The sequence below is a fragment of the Thunnus maccoyii genome, chromosome 12 (genome assembly GCF_910596095.1).
Source record: "Thunnus maccoyii chromosome 12, fThuMac1.1, whole genome shotgun sequence".
Lineage (NCBI taxonomy): Eukaryota > Metazoa > Chordata > Actinopteri > Scombriformes > Scombridae > Thunnus > Thunnus maccoyii.
Window position 1 is genome coordinate 6,462,132 of NC_056544.1, and position 17,016 is coordinate 6,479,147.

Consider the following 17,016-nt stretch of genomic DNA (forward strand, 5'->3'; position numbering starts at 1 on the left):
TATAACTCTAAATATTGATTTTGCAATTGCTTTTGAGAAGATGGGTTATCTTTTCAGAGTTAGATCATTAAATTATCATCAAACCCTCTATTTAAAGAAAAAAAATAAAATTACGTTCAGCTAGATAAAATGAAATCTTTCTTATTTTTCTAGAGCTTCTAAAAGCCCGCTCCCATCATCAATGACGACCGTTAGTCTGCAGGCCTCCTGTGAATATATTTATTAGTTTAACTTGAGTTTCAGTTCTTCATATGAAGGCAGCAGGGGTTACTGCTCACTGAATGTGTCTATCGTTGATTTTCAGTGAAAGTTACAGTTGCTTTGAAGCATTAAAGCGCTCATAATGATGAGGACATGTGGCTGAAACTGCCGCATATTGGCCCCGTAAGTTGGGGTCCAGAAACCACTGATGGGGCTGATTTTAATGAATCACATAACACAGAGAGAAATTTATGAAGGAGTCCTGGACCACAACTATGCTGTAATAATGGGATTAATCTTCATAAACGAATTTTGAACTTCTGTTTTATTAAAGTAAATATGACTGTAGCAATTAAAATAAAGCACAATAAAAACAAAATTATCAAAGCATTAAGTAAAAGAAAAAAATACAAATAAGAGGAAAACAGAGAAAGTTGTTTTTACAGGAAATCCTACCGCCTGTGTGTATGTAAATCCTCACAAATGCGCTACAAATTATTCTCAGTTTCTCTCAAAGAGAAACAGACGGCTTGAATTCAAAAAGAAAAAGCGACTGGCTGTGTAGCATGCGCGTGCACGTGAACACCCATGCAAGCAAACACACACACACACATACACACAGGCCTACACACAGTTGGGAAACACCTGTTAACTAGGGAGCCACTATAATTTACATCCTCCCCCTAAATAAGCAGCGCCCAGCCAGAGGAAGTCCCGGGGGCCTTCCAACCTCATGGCCGAGCGCAGTGAGCCAAAATCGGCTTCCCTCAAGCGCCAGCCCCCGCTGCTGCTGCATCAGTTTTACCAGATACAACATCCACATTTAATATACATTTTCTGTATACTGCGACTCACATCAGGAAGAAAGGATTATTGCTCTCAACAGGACTTCATTCTTATTTGTTTTTATTTTTTTTTTTAATCATTTTTGGCAAACAGCTCCGACGTCGTTATAGTTAGAGTTAGTGTGCTTTTTTTTTTTACTTTCTCTCCTTGTCTGTCCTCATATTCCATATGGGCTCTCAGTATGTTCTTTTAAAATTTACTTCGTTTTTAGATTGAATAAGTGAAAGTTCTTACCCAGAGCGGCGGGCGCAGACAGCGGAGACTTGTAAAAACGTGAACGTAACTGATTTTATTTTCATTTCTTCTGTCAGTTTCAGTTTCTGGACTCACAACTGATATTCGAGGAAATGTTTCACCATTTTACGCTCACACCGTTATTTCTTTGCTGTTGTACTCGCCTCTTCTTATCTTTACCGTATTTAAAACAGCAAACAAGTGAGCAGACGAGCACGCGCCCGGATCATGGCGCATTACGGCAACAGTCAGAACAGGCAATAATAAAATTAGTGAGAAAAATTCAGAAGAGCCATTAGTAGTAATTTCCAAGTTGAAAAGTCCTCTCAGCGCCAGCAATAAATAGCGCGTAAAGACGCACTTTTGGGGAGAAGGTGCGCCCGAGGCGGGTCATTGAACTCACCGCACGGTGAAGATTGAATTATAGTTCCATAAAAAACAGGAACTCGCTCCGCACCCACTGATCCCAGCCTGATTTCCGTGATGAATCTCTTCAAATTGATTTTATTGATTGTCAGATCAACCAGCCCTGACTTCTAACGACCAGCCGAGCCTTTTCATTTTCAAACCAAACACATTAGCAAGTAATAATTATCTTTTAAAGGTGGGAAATAAGGAAGGAGGAGAGGTGTTACTGAAAAACATATTTTCTTTTCAAATGTAATCGATGGTATATAATGATATTATCGACTTTGTTTCCGGCGCGGGGAAAGTTTTCGTTTTGTAGCATATTTATTATTTGACCTGATATACAATTATTGATAAAAGAAAAATAATACACTTGTAGTTTTATCTTGTATTCAGCGTGATACGTGTTATTTCTACATTAAGGCACGTAACCCTTTCTTCTTCTATATTTCTGCCAGTAAATTATTTTCTTTTAATTAATAATATTGATTAATACAATTCAAGGTAAAGCTTTATTTCACACATTTCTCCAATCAGTGTTTTAATGCAGGGTGAAAGTTTTTAGGCTATAAAATAACTTGAAATTACAGTTTAATTCTTACATATTTAATTAGAAGCATGTTAATGAGGCGTTCAGTGCGATTAGAAAAAAATATTCTAGTCATATTTTTCTCTACTGAAGTTATATATTTCAACTATAATTTAAATAGGCCTGATTTCTATATACGTCATTCTTAATTAAGAAAAATTAAAGTTGCATTTGTTTCATATGATTCCATGACTTTTTCCTCTTCATTGTAAAACGCTGTCATTGTGAGTGATGCACCACCCTGTTCGTGTTTGTATCATTTTATTATTTTCCGCTTCAGTTGTCAGACCTCAGAGTGATTTACAGGCCGCCGCTTCCTTCTTCTTCTTCTTCTTCTTCTTTCATTCGAATTCAACTCGCTCGTTTCTCGTCCACGTTTAAAAGCGCTATCAAGGCCCGCTCTTATTTTATTTCTGTCTTTCTGTAATAGTCGTATTTTGATTGTAACTTTTTGGGTGCTTTAACTTTAAAATAACTTTTTTTTTTAATGTCAAACGATGCGTTAATACAGGGTATTAATTCATCTGCGCCTCAGAGCTTTTGGGATTACACAGATACAAATTATGCTCATTTTCAGCCAAAAACATGAAAGAAATTATTCCTGGATGAGAAAAGCACAACACGAATTGTAATCATAAGAAATTCTGTATATTTGTTCTTTCAACCGAATTCAATGGCGTTTATTTTTTAAATCAAAAGTCTCAGAAAATCAGTCCATGTATTTATTTTAGATGAATGAATTCAGGCCTGTTATTGTGTTGCTTCCTCGCATCTTCTTCTCTCTTCTTCGTCCCCAAAGGAATATACAGAGGGTGCAGAGAGGAGGAGAAAAAAAAAAAGTGTCGAGGTTGGAGGAAAAGTAGCAAAAGATGATTTATTTGTCAGCGTATTCGATTCTACCCCCCCACCCCCCCGACTCCCCCCTCCACCTCCACCTCCACCCCCCCCCCCCCCCCCCCCCCCTCTCAGCAGTCAGCTGTTATTGCTCGCCATTGATCTCCTTCGCCCCCCCCCCCCCCCCCCTCTCCTTTGCGCAGCGAGAAGTGTGAACTAAAATTAATGTCCATTTCACACCTCTCCTCTGGATCGATGGCCGCAGAGAGAGAAGTTTATTTTAATTTGGATCCGAAGAAGCGCCACGTCCGAAATAAAAAAAAAAATCCTCCCACCTGCTTCATTATCAGGAAACCAGTTAACTACCACTTTTACCGCGACGTAGATAATCATTAAGTGGCTGAATATAGTCGTGGTAAGCAGCTTGAAAAGTATATATATCAGGTGAAGATGTTTTTTATGAGCAGGCAAAGGTGTTTTGTTTTTTTTTCAACATAATTGATTTATGTTGCTCATCCTGTTTTATTTGCCGCCACATAACCGAGGAGGAAAAATGGGAATAAAGAGCAGAGTAATGAAGATTTTTTTAAAAAAAAGAAGCGGATGTACAGTAACTTTTATCTGCACCACCTCTCTCCACCTCCTCCCCCCCACCTGCTTCCTTTTTACACTCCGTCTGAAAAAACTAAATTCCTATAAATTCCTCTTTATTCGGATCTATATAAATGTTTTCCTACCTGAGAACGCTACTTCTCATATTTGGGAATATTAATGCGTCATGACGCGCGCATTAACACCCCCCCCCCCCCCCCCCCCTCTTCTTCTCTCTCCCATAACATGACACTGATAGTAAATTAACTATGGATCGCTCAGTCGCGACTAGTTTGATGACCCCCCTCGGTCTATTAAGTCCTATCAATATGCACTAATTCCTCATTCTTTATTAAAAGCAGAACCAACTCCTTCTCCACTTCTTCACCCCTCCTTTCTCCTCCTTTTCCCCGCATTCCTCCATCTCCTCCTCCTCCTCCTCCTCCTCCTTCTTCTCTGTGTGTGTTTTATTATTTTGTTGTGCTAATAAACACTATACGAGAGCTAATTTGACATGCAGACGGTAATTGAAATAAACGCGTCGCCGGTAAATAACAAGTGTTTGAACACGCAGACACGGGAGCGGGCCCCTCGGAGAGGAATCGCGTCCTGCGCGGCGCGCTCTGCATCTTAAAACTTTGTGTTATTGTTGTCTTGTTATCGCCGTTATAATCACCATAATTAAGTGCGAGGAGCCGGATGCAATCATTAAATGGATGGATATTGTAGGGCTGTCTCACTTATCAAACCAACCAAATGTTTTTTTTTTTCCTCTGTGGAAATTGCAGCCTGTCCGCAACACAAATTGTGTTTTGAGGCGATTTTGATTGATTTGTCCGTTTGAAGTCCGATCATAACTTTTTTATTTTACATTTTTCTTACAGGTGTATAATATTTAAAGTGCATTTTGCTCATTATTGTTGTATGTTTTTAGGCAAATAGACAGTTTAAGGTGTTTTTGAGTATTATTGTTTGATTAATAAGTCATTAAAACGTGAAGGAGTGAGTTTTTAATCCACTGAACTGGCTGGAGAAGCAGTAATAAATCATATTAAGCATCCTATCCTCTTGTCATATTTTACAAAATCTTTGTAATATATGGAAATGCATTGGATTATTATTTGCTGAGATGATTATTTCTAACAAACTGAGCAAAGAGAATTGTGCTGGAAACCTGCCCTCATCCTGCAAATATGCATGCAGACCCAATTATTCCCTTTATTGATGACAGGAAAGAGGAGTAGCTCATGTCCAGTCATTTTCTATTGGAAGGAAATCACTCCATGGAGGGGAGACTGCACTGTGTTTAATGGTTTGATTGCATTGGAGAAGGCAGGCACTGGTAATGCCGTTATAGGGGGAAATATCACTTGGAGACGCTATCGGCAACAAGAGAAAGTCAAAGAATTAGCCTAATGGGGGGGAGAGGAGTTGTGTTGGATGTCAGATACTTTCGACTCTCCATATTGCTCCGTGTCTCTTTCTCTCTGTGTCTATCCCTCCACCCCCACCTTTGCCCCCCCTTCCAACGCCACATCATATCTCTCTCAGGTTTCCCCCCCATTCATCAATTACACTGTGAGCCGGATCACAAGCTCCCTGCTTGGAAAATAAGCTAATATTCACCCCCGCCCTCCTCACACACACACACACACACACACACACACACACACACACACACACACACACACACACACACACACACACACCTCCCCAGAAGACACAGTTGGTGCATTTGCGTCCATCGATTGCAGACAGGCAGTATTTGTGTAGCCTACTTATCATTTTTCTCTGTGCAGCCAGCCGGGCATCCAGGCAGGAGACGAGACTGATACAGGGAGCCTGATCTGATGCATAAACACACACACACACACACACACACACACACACACACACACACACACACCTGCAGGAACACACAGCGTCACACATCCTCATGTTCACACACAAGCAGTTTGATATTCACACTGCATGCTCGGCGGCCTTGGGATAAGTTATCGTAAAGATTCGGTCGCTGGTTGAAGCCTCCGTGTCAGAAAGCATCCTCCTCCATCCCTACCAGCTCCACTACCGCTCTGTATCCGACTCTGACCTTTGACCTCCATGTAGAGGAGAGCAGAGCATTTCCCTGCAGGCATCAATGAAATTCCCCTCTGTTCTTCTCGTCATTACTAACTCTAAAATAGATTATTATTAGAGTGAAACCGCGTACATGCGTGGCAACAGTTTTTCCTCGTTAAACTTGAACTAGGCTAATTGGCTTGCACTTGCATGCAGCCTGTAGTACAAACCGGCCAGCCAGCCAGCCAGCCAGCCGCCTGTCTGCCTGCCAGCCAGCTAGATTAGTGGCTGCTGTTGTACACGCCGGCACAGCACAGCAATAAAGAGTCATAGGAGGGCGGCTGGTGCCACACACACTCACTCAGTCACACTCCTGTACGGCAGATAGTGAGCTCTGTCGGTCAGCAGAGAGACTTTAGGTTCGTCTGTCAGGATGTTAGGGTTTTTTGAGTGTATGCCTTGTTTGTGGGTATAGAAAAGGACAACTATGAGGAAAGAGAATATTATGTAGAGCCTCTATATCAATTGTAACATATAGCAAAGAAGACATTTAAAAAAAAAAAAAGATTTCATGCTTAAAATGATTATTAATTGTTATTTTTTTAGATTAATTTAGTTCAAAATATTCTAAAATGACAAGAAGTACAATTCTGTGCACCGCCTGTCCAAGACATAAGCTGCACCTTACAGCAGCCAAATATGTAAAGGAAAGTTTATTTAACATCATTTCAGGGAAACAAAAGAGAAAAAAAAAATTGCTAAGATTTGGTTTACCAGTGATCCCAAAATACGCATTGGGGATGGTAATCTATGAGCAATGGAATGGTGTGCTTTTCCCATTTAGCCTTTGCTGCTGTACCAGGAATTAGCTGGCCCCGCTGAACTGGGCCTTGCTGGTGCTGCCATGAATAGAAATCCCTGCCACAGGTCAGGGCAGGCTTCCAAAATGATTTTTGTCTGCCGGCCATGACTCTGTCTCAGAAATCACAAAGGCTTATTTGAGGAGTAAATCCTCTTTCTTTTTTGCAGGAGTATTGCATGAATGTCACATTGAGGTTACAGAGAAGGAGAGAGAGAAGGAGAGAGAGAGAGAGAGAGATTCCGGGACAGAAAGATGATAAAAATACATCTTCCTTCTTCTTCTTTTTTTTTTTTTCTGCATTCAGACATTTGGAAAAACACAAATTAGTCAAAGTACTCCTTGTTAAGTAACACATTCCTCAAAATATGCTTGTTGTCAGTGAGCTGCTGCACAAAGCTGGCATGTTCACTTTGCACAGCTTGTCCAATCCGTATTGATTTTGGGAGCTGAATATTGCCCAAGTGTCATTATCCAACTCAGGATGTTGTGTGTGTGTGTGTCTGTTATTAAATCTTACTGTAATATTTTTTTTTTTCACCGTTGATGCATATATCTCCCGTTTACTGTGGCAGCTGTTGACCGAAGTGAATAACCTGGTTACAGATTTCATATCGGAGAGGACGAAAGGAGGAAGAAGAAAAAGAGAGACACATGAGATTGGGATATTTGAAAGACATTTGGAAACAAAATTAGGGTTTTACAGCTGAAGGAAAGACAAGGACGAATAATATAAGAGAGAAAGAGAGAAGGGGAGAGATAAATGGGTGTGATTCTTATTCACAAGGACATTTGAGCTTTGCCTCATGGCCAGACATGAATGAGTAGATTTCAATAGTATTGACTGTTGCTTCGGACATCAGCAAACACACACACACTGACACACACACACACACCTACTCAGGCACAAGCACAAACACTGCAGTCTGTCTGGAATACAGAGTGGACCTGTCTACAGGTCAGCTCATGCTGTTTAATGCTAAAAAGCAGACACATACACACACACACTGTACAGACAGACAGTTTACTTTCTCTGTTTCCCTCGATGCGTGTGTCCTGATGGCAAATATTTAATATCTGACAGCAGGGTTTTAAATAGCTGTGTTTTCTTAGGCTCTTGTCAGCTGGTGAAATTGAGACTTCAGAATTGTCTGGTTTACTCTGCAGTCTTTTGAAAAATATACTTTTTCCAATATCAAAGACTAAAGCAATCCCAGAAAACGAAGCCTGCCTTTTTTATTTCTATATATTGTTGTATTTTTATCATCTTAAAGAAGTCTGTAGATTCTGTCAGCATAGTTTTCAGCAGGGTCTTGTTCTATTATGTCATGCTGCTGAGCTGCATTGGTATGCACGTGCATTTTGATCATGATAGAAAAGTAATGGTTTTAGATAAAACTGAAGGAGGAAATGCTCTTTTATAGCTTCAGACAATGCTTCCACACAAGCTCTTAATACTCACTGAATTATCAAAAAAATGCAACCACAAAGCTTCAACAACTCTTTCTCTCCTGTCATGACATTTCAGAGACGCGTCGTTTTCATCGGACGGTAACGACATGTTGCTCCGCTATGACTGGAGGTGTTACATCTGTGAAAACGGCTGCTGTTTTTTTTTTTTCACTGATTTTTTTTTTTTTTTATGATATCAACCCCCCCCTTCCAGATATGACACCTGTATTAGTATAACTACCTCTGTTAATAGTGCAAAGGGGTTGATAGTTGCCTATAAAATTTTTATTTGGTTGATTTTTTATGATGGTTAAAATGTACAGTGCTGTAATTACCCCTAAAAGAAGATGTGCCAAGGTTTTCAGGGTAGGGTGAAGAACAGTGAGAGTATGTGCACAGCAGAGGCTGAGGGTAGACATTAGAGGCTGTAAATTTTAACTGGTGTTTTCAGTGCTTTTGGACATGAACATTTTGTTCTCAGGAGAGTTTTGTTTTTTTTCCTCTTACCACACACTACTCCAGATTTCTTTTTTATTAAATACCATATTCAATTACAGGAGCATGTATTGAGATCATTTGGAACGGGTCAGTTTAGTTATATGTTGCATCGAGCTATAATAAAGTGCTTGAAACTCAGATTTTTGTATACATAATCTGGTATATGTGAGTGAATGTGTGAGTGTGTGTGTGTGTTCACCAGAAAGATGAGTTGAGTGACACAGCTCGGCCTGTCTTGTAATAAAATGTAAGAGTGGCACTTTCACGCTTGTCAACAATCTCTAAATATACCCACGGACCGGGAAGTGTGTGCACACCCTCGTATACTCACATTCATACAGGTTTGCGGTTTTGACTGCTTTTCTCTCTGTCTCCATTAGAAGAAGAGAAAAAAAAACTTCAGCTGCTTTGCTTTCCGACAGTGTCAGCAGTCAAACACACACACACACACACACTTACACACACCCACACACACACACAAGCAAACACCAGTCACAGTTGACAAGACATTTTTATAACAAAAATTTATAGCAAAAATGTTGGTTACACACTTAAAGCAGCCATGCAAAAAAAAAAAAAAAATATTCCAACCAGTCAACAAAAAGAAAAGCTTCAATAAGTCAGGAGCTCTTTGTCAACAGTGTAGCTGTTTGGATCCCATTTTCCTTTTCATTTTCCTGATCCTGACAATCAGAGCTGCTTATGTTTCTTTCCTCTGAAACAAACATTACACAACAGAGGTCCGTCAGGATTACTTTTAGATGGTTTTCCATCTGGAATATTATTGAGAACTAAGACCTTACAGATGATTAAACATTTAATTCCAGTTTACATGAGCATTTTATTTTGGAAACCATCATCAGTCTTATTATTGGTGGTGTGAACTGATATTTTTTATCCATAATACTACCATTCAAGTGTCTCCAACCCTTGACATTTTATTTCTTAGCCATACAAAAAGCAAATAACACTCTCTGATTATTGTAAAGAACAATAATGTTTATGACCACAGTTAGCAATTATTTCACATAGTATCCATGACTCCTCCTGCATCCCCCCCGCTCAGTAGCTCATATTTCTTGAGTGAAATTTCTCCTCAGAATGATGTTAAAGCACATTGTTGTTGACACCGCAATTTCCCTGACTGGTAAAACATTGTCACTTAAAGTGCAGATTTGACATGAAAAGCCCTCCTTGCTGTTTGTATTTAATATCGTGCCGACAGCTGTATCATTCTTGCACACTGTAATCAAATTATGCCAGCGTGGTAAACGTTCCCCTGTGACATTTTCTATTATAAAATGCATATACCCGGTGTCAGACAATGTGTGGGTGGTATCCCTCGGTGGCAAATAGGATTGTAAGTGGCACTGACTGACGTTATGTGTGCGTGTTCGTTGGATGTAATTGCGCGTGTATATTGATGATATGCATAGGTGTGTGTCATCAGGAATTATGATTGTTGTTTTAGAGATAAGTTTAAAAAAAAAAATCACTGACTTTTAGCAGCTTTATGACACTTCTATCAGTGTGATATTGTGTGCATAGTTACAATTTATAAGACTAATATCTTGAAGTCATAGATCCAAAAGCAAATCCAAAATTAACACAATTCTCTCCTCTTCACTCTCCTCTCCTCCTCCTCCTCCTCTCCTGTTGCGGCCTGTAAGGGAATATCCAGTGTCCTCTTATTGGATTGGCTGCTTCACGTTGGCGGCCCTTAGCTCGCTGCCCCTCAGCCTGCTGGGTAATGATAATAAAATTGAAATATCCCGGTACTTATCAGTGTATTACCTCCCTATCAACACCTCAGACACACTCCTACTTTAGAGGTTATACAGGAGAAAGCGTGATGTGATATACAGCGCCAGGCGAGAAAGTGAGAAAGACAGAGAGAGAGAGAGAGGGGGAGAAGGAGAGGGAGTAAACTGATGGACGGAGAAAAGAGAGAGAGAGAGAGAGAGAGTAAGAAAGGAGTTCTGTTATGGCTACATTTTCAAGGTGCTATTTCCGGGATGGATTGCGGTAGGTAGGGAAGAGAGGGTGAGAAGAGGAGGAGGAGGAGGAAGAGAAGAGGAGAGGCGTGTAATGTGACTCTGTGGCATCTGTCCAGACCAGAGGCGCGTTAGCGTAAGACATTCTCTACACTCCACACTGGCCCTACTGTACATTTGCGGTAATGTAAAACATCTCACATCTCCTGATCTCTCTCTCTGTCTGTGGGCCCTCTCCTCTCTCCTTTCTCTTGGCAGTTTGTTGGTGTGTGTGTGTGTGTGTGTGTGTCTTTGTGTGGGAGGTGGGGGAGCATGCCAAAGCCGAGATCAGGTTTGGAAATTGATTTGAATGAGTGTTGTGGACAGCTGATAGCTATAAAAGATTTTCTCCTTTCATTTCCCAGGGAGTTTCTCCTTTGATGTTGGCTGGTAGTCAACGCAGCTTTGAAGCTCGTCTAGAGCGGCCTGGGCTGCTACTTGATACTGTGTGAGTTTGTATTTGTTGGGTGTTTATGCACATATGTGCATACGACTTCATGTTTGACCTTTTCTAAGTTGCATCGCTGATGAATTTTGATGTCAGCGGTGACCTTTATGATAAAAAAACTAGAGTATCACTTTTTGATAATACAAAATTGGATGGAAATTTAATCTGATTTAATAAAGGTAAAATTGCTCATGATAACCTGTTTGCATTTCGCTGATCTGATGTTCTTATCCATGATGCACAAAATCCCACAGTCACTTATGTACGACAAGCACATCTTTACCTACTTTAAATCTTAATGTATTTGACGCTTAACAAGCCAGCCACCTTCAAATTGCCCTTTAGGGATAAAAATCTCTGAAATCTTATTTTGTCGTTTCATCGGCTGCCTCTCCGCGTTCCTCAGACCGACCAATCGCACGCTCTGATCTAATCCCCGGGAGGAAAGATTCTAGTCTGTTGCCACGGATGCCGGGGGGGGTCGTGAGGTCAAGTACGGCTAATTTATTCACTCAGTCAGATTTCCTCTGGCTCGTGGATGGCAGATGGAGAGGTCTGATATGATATCACCCATCTGAATCACCCGAGGGAGAAGAGAGCGGGAGAGTACGGATGGGAGGGAGAGATGGAGGGATGAGAGGAGAAGAGATTGACAGGAGAGATGTAAAAATAAAGGGAGGACAGATAGTAAAAATTGGGGAATTAAAAGTGGTTAGATAGAGAGATTGGGAAGAGGGTAGCATAGCCTGCAAGAATGTGGAGTGTGTTCGCCCCACCGAGTCGGGTGTCGAGCTGAACATTGAGCCACATAGCCTCTTATCAGATGTGTATGTGTGTGTGTATGAGTGGGAGATGTGTGTGCGTGTGTGTGTGTCCTTATCTCAAGACAAGTGGTTCTGGTCCAATAAGATCCTAGGAGATGGTAGGAATAAGCGGCTTAGACCAAGATCTGAGATGAGGGAGGGAGGGAAGAGAGATAGTGCTAGAGAGATGAGAGGAGGAGATGAGGATGGAGGGAAGAGGGGGACAGATTAGGAGGACGGAGGACAAGGACGGGACATTTGGAAAGAGATGAGACGTGGAGGGCTGCAGAGATCGGAATGGAAAGATGTGATGTGGAAACAGTTTGGAGAAGTTTTTTTTTTTTTTTTTTTTTTACAGAGCAGGAGGAAAAGGGGGGGAGGTGAACATGAGAGAAGTTTGGGGGTTGAAATAATTCTTGGCTTTTTGTCAAAGGGCATGGATTTACAGGATTTGATCAACAGTGTCAACTTGAGGACACTTTTTCCCAAGAGGTTCTGAATTTGTGGCTTCAACAACAGTGTCTTCTTAAGAACACTGTCCCCAAAGGCTTTGACTTCAAGCCTTGGCTTCCAGCGGCTCCTTTATTAAAAATTTTCCACTCAGCTCCCCTCCTTTCCCCCATTAGATTGAGGGCAAAACATTGATCTTTGTCTGTTGAAAAAGCAGCATGCCTCTTGTCTTTTAAAGTACCTATCATTAAGAAATAGATGAGGAGGTCTAAGATAAACATGATAGAGTGTGTAAAAGGATTTGAATTTATATTAAGGACATTAAGAAAATGACACAGGAAAGGGACACCAGAAAGGCTGATTTTAAGCTCTTCTGTTGGCACAAATAGGATCTTTTCAGGGCTGTCCAAAACTGCAGAGGCCACAAGGGATCTGTGAAATAAAATTCTGTCATTAGTGCACGTCTCATCTGACCGCAAATCATCTAAATAAGAGATGCGTAATTATCTTTACCGTCACATGTCAAGTCTAAACAGGTTTAAGGGTAGAGTTCAGTCAGGTCAGTCCTTGCCACTTGCATCACAAAAACCTGTTGAGTGCAAGAACACATTTGGTTGCAAGGTTTTTGTTGTTTTTCTTACTTTTTGTAAGACATTGGTGATATGGAACTACCTGAAAATCCACAACCAAACTGCAGCACTCTGAAACCAAATTGAAATCTAATGCTTATGTTTTGTATGCCCACAGTTTGGAAACCACATGAAGTTGAGGAACCAGCTTTGAGGACCTACGGATGTCCACCTTCCCAGGACCCTTCGGCTTCCGCAAAACTTCCAACAAACTCTCCAAGAGGGAGGCTTTTACGGTTTTTACCCAGAGAGAACAACTTAACTTTGAACATTTATTGTATTTATCATCAGGACTGAACTGGTCCAAACTGTAAAGTCTGACGGACTGAACAGACCCAACGGCACTTACCTGGCAAGGAATGAGCTGGACTGAACTCAGCTAAAGTGAATTTGGCTGGAGACAGATGAAAGAGAAATGAACTGAATTCAAGCTAATCTGAACCAACTTTAGCTCACACGCTTTTCCAAGTAAATTGCCCTGCCCTACTCAGGACTCTTTTCAAAGTTCCTTCCCTTAAAAAGCCTACTCCAACCCAAATTCCCTCACTCCATCAGACCCTTTCCAAGGGTCTTGGACATTGTCTCCAATCTAACTGAGGAGGAATCATCCTCACAACCTTCCGTCCAGACATGGACCTCCACAGGGCAGCCTTCAAGATGGAGAGCTCCTCCTACTTGCCCAATCCCCTGGCCTCACCAGCACTCATGGTCCTGGCCTCCACTGCTGAAGCTTCTCGCGATGCTTCCATTCCCTGCCAGCAACCGCGCCCATTTGGCGTCCCAGTTTCCGTTGAAAAAGACGTCCATTTGCCGTTTAACAACGGTTCATACACTTTTGCATCAATGTACCATCGCCAAGGTGCTGTCCCACCAGGATTCCCGAACAGGGACTTTCCTCCGTCCCTCCTCCACCTCCATCATCAGTTTGCCCCACCTAACCTAGACTGCTCGCCAATCAGCATGCTGAATCACAGCGGGGTTGGCGCCTTCAGGCCTTTCGCTTCCCCTCCGGAAGATCGGGATGGGGCACCAGGTGGGTATCAGTCTGCTTTCACTCCAGCCAAGCGCCTCAAGGGCTGCCTGGATGCAGAGGCTTCACCCCACCTGCGGTACTCTGATGCTGAGGGGAAAGAATATGACTTTGGTGGTGGCCAGATCCCCCCTGGAGGCTCGCCCAGCAGCGCCTTGAAAGCAGTGGAGGACAGTGGGAAAAAGATCTTTGCCGTGTCTGGCCTCCTGTCTGATCGAGAGACCTCCTCCAGCCCTGAGGACCGCATCGAGCGATGTAAGTAGAATTTCACAGTTATTTTTTATTGACCTCAAACACAGTAGAACCACATTGAACTGCACATACTGTATAGATTAAAATTAAAAGCAAAACATGAATAAATGAGGGGAAAACACAACAAATGTAGATGCTTCCATACAGGGAATGGGGGTTCACTGAATGGTTTGATTTCAGTCATATGCTACGGGCTTCACAGTCACCATATCTCAACCCACTTGAACACCTCATGAGTGATTATAGAGCAGTCATCAAAAGACAGAGGGAGGGAATATCTTGAGGATTGGTGTCCATTCCTCCAGTTGAAATCATGAAACTTGTAGTCAAGGTGCATTGAAGCTGTTCCAGCAGCTTTTGGTGGTCCAACCAATACCTTTCTAAGGCACTTTGACACTTTTCATGCTCACATCAATTACATTTACGCAATGTTCAAACAAGTCGCCATGATCGCATACACAAATAGGGCTTCAACATGCTCTTTTAAATTTTATCTTGTTCATTGCCTTAGTGTCATAAAATAGAAGAAATACACTACATCTATTGCAGTATCCCATAATTTATTTTCTTTCAATTCTTTTCAGATGTATGATTTGCATTACAAATTACATGCAACCCTTAACCCCCCAATTTAATTGCTGTCCTATGAAAACCATGTATTTCCTGCTTTCATTAGCTAATAAAAAGTTGTTTTTAGCTTTATGCCAATGCATTTTTCTGACAATCCAATACCTTTTTAATAGTGCATGTTCTTTAGGAAGTGGCAGAACGAATCATTTAATTTATCTAATAAATTCCAAAATCTTCAAATTTGGAGATACATGTTTTTCACTGAGCAGGGACAATTCAGTCTAGGTTTTGTTCTGCAGTATTGTGTGAATATCTTTCAGAAGTCATTTGAAATTCCAAAAATATGTTATTACAACTTAAAGAACTGCACTTATTCTAATTGCAATTGTAATAATTAAACCTGCAAATAAGACACATAAACATACACACAGCCAAATCGAATCAAATTAAAAACAAATTACAACTTGCAGCAATTTGTAAAAGAATGCAAATTTTTACACACTAGCATCACACACGCCAATAAACAATCCCATCTACGTTCTCTTGTCATCATCTCTCCTGGCTCTCCCAATCCTTGTTTCACAAGCTCACGAGCTCCACTGGTCACATTAGCATTCACCAGTGGAAGGATGCCATTTGGCCCTCACGCACTGGGAATCTGATTAGTGTGTGTATGTGTGTGTGTGTGTTTGTGTGTGAGTGACTGGTTCAGAGACTGGCCATGCTCTTTGCCATCAGCATTCATCATAGCTCCACGCTGGCAGCCCTGTTGCCAAAAGATTTACCCACATACCCAAAACCTTGGCAGGCCATGTTTGTGTGTGTATGTGTGTGTGTGTGTGTGTGTGTGTGTGTGTGTGTGTGTGTGTGTGTGTGTGTGTAATAAATAGGAGGTGGGAGAGGGGTGTTGTAAGATCTCCAAGCACAAACACACAAGCATGCACAAACACTCTTCCAGGCACACAAACGGCTCTAAGCATGAGCTGCGACATCTACTACACATGTCAACAAGCTGCATCGGACCTCGGTGACAAATTAGGAGAGAGACAGAAAGATTTAGAGACACGTTTATAGTGTATAATTTAAGGAAAAATAAATCTTTTTCTATTTCCTTTTTTAGTTATTCACTCATTACATCTCTTCATTTTAGTCTTTATTTGTATCTTCCTTCTTTCCATATTTTTTCCATCTTTGAGCTTTTGTGTGTGTGTGTGTGGTTGTGTGTGTGTGTGTGTGTGTGTGTGTTTGAGCATCCTTGATGGAACACATGAGAGACAGAGGCGACGACCTGAGACTGATCCGATAAAAAGACCACCGCAGTGACAGAGAGGGTGAGAAAGAGAGAGGGATGAAGAAAGGAATGGAGAGAAGGAAATTGGGAAAATGACACCCGGTGGCTGGCTGGCTGGCTGGCTGGGAGGGAGGAATAAGAAGGAAGAGAAAGATATCAAAGGGCACATAAACTGAGAGAAGGAGAGAGACAAGAACAAAGAGGAAGAGGAAGCCAACTCTGTTACAGTATTGCATCTCATTGTGGTCTCAGTAGACTGCTAATTAAACTTGAAAGTCTGTCTGTTGAACATGCCTTTAAAACATTTTCTGTATGTCGCCCCTTTAGAGCAAGAACTACTGGAGGCTTGAGCAAAAATGCCTCGCTTAGGAGAACAGTGTAGCTATCGAGCATACTGTATTGTATGTACTCACCACCATATTTGCCACATTGTCGCTACAAAGAATTGTTAGCTCTAAGACTGAAGCCAGAGATAGATAGAACAGGAGGGCTTCTGTGCTGTCTTTTGGAACGGCTGGATCTCTGTCTAATCAGGTTAAATCTTGGCACAAGTAGCCTCCACCTTTACCATAGGCTTCTAATGCAATTGGATGTGCAGAGGCACTGCTTACAGCAAAGAATTATGGGTTCTCCTTCACTGGTTCGGACTATCCAGTGGAGGCGTGAAGAACAAACAACACTTTGGTACAATCCCATGAGGACAGCGCTCTCGCTGCTTCACACACACATTAGCCAACTAGCAGCCTTGGTGCTGCTTCACACATACAGTAGCGGCTTCTCAGCAGTCTTCCGGTGAGAAGCGGCTGATAAGGCTTGGGATCATATAGTGTCATCACAGGTTCTGCTCTAAAACATGAATTATTATCAGCAGGAGTAAGTTTTTGAAAAGATATATGACGGCAAATAAATGATCAATTAAGTTTTGATTTCTCTCAGT

The 17,016-nt window shown here is 41.5% G+C and overlaps 1 protein-coding gene across 3 annotated transcripts in view; it reads left to right on the forward strand.

Annotated features, from left to right (window-relative positions):
• The window catches only part of rnf220a (ring finger protein 220a), a 259,438-nt gene that overhangs the window by 84,141 nt on the left and 158,281 nt on the right, over nucleotides 1-17,016 (forward strand). For 2 of the 3 annotated variants that reach the window (XM_042428896.1, XM_042428898.1), the window contains one exon: nucleotides 13,055-14,221. In XM_042428896.1, coding sequence (XP_042284830.1) covers nucleotides 13,567-14,221 — 655 coding nt within the window. In that variant the 5' untranslated portion in view covers nucleotides 13,055-13,566. Of the gene's footprint in view, nucleotides 1-10,971; nucleotides 11,055-13,054; nucleotides 14,222-17,016 lie in introns of those variants that run through there. The other variant, XM_042428897.1, reaches the window with a different exon arrangement.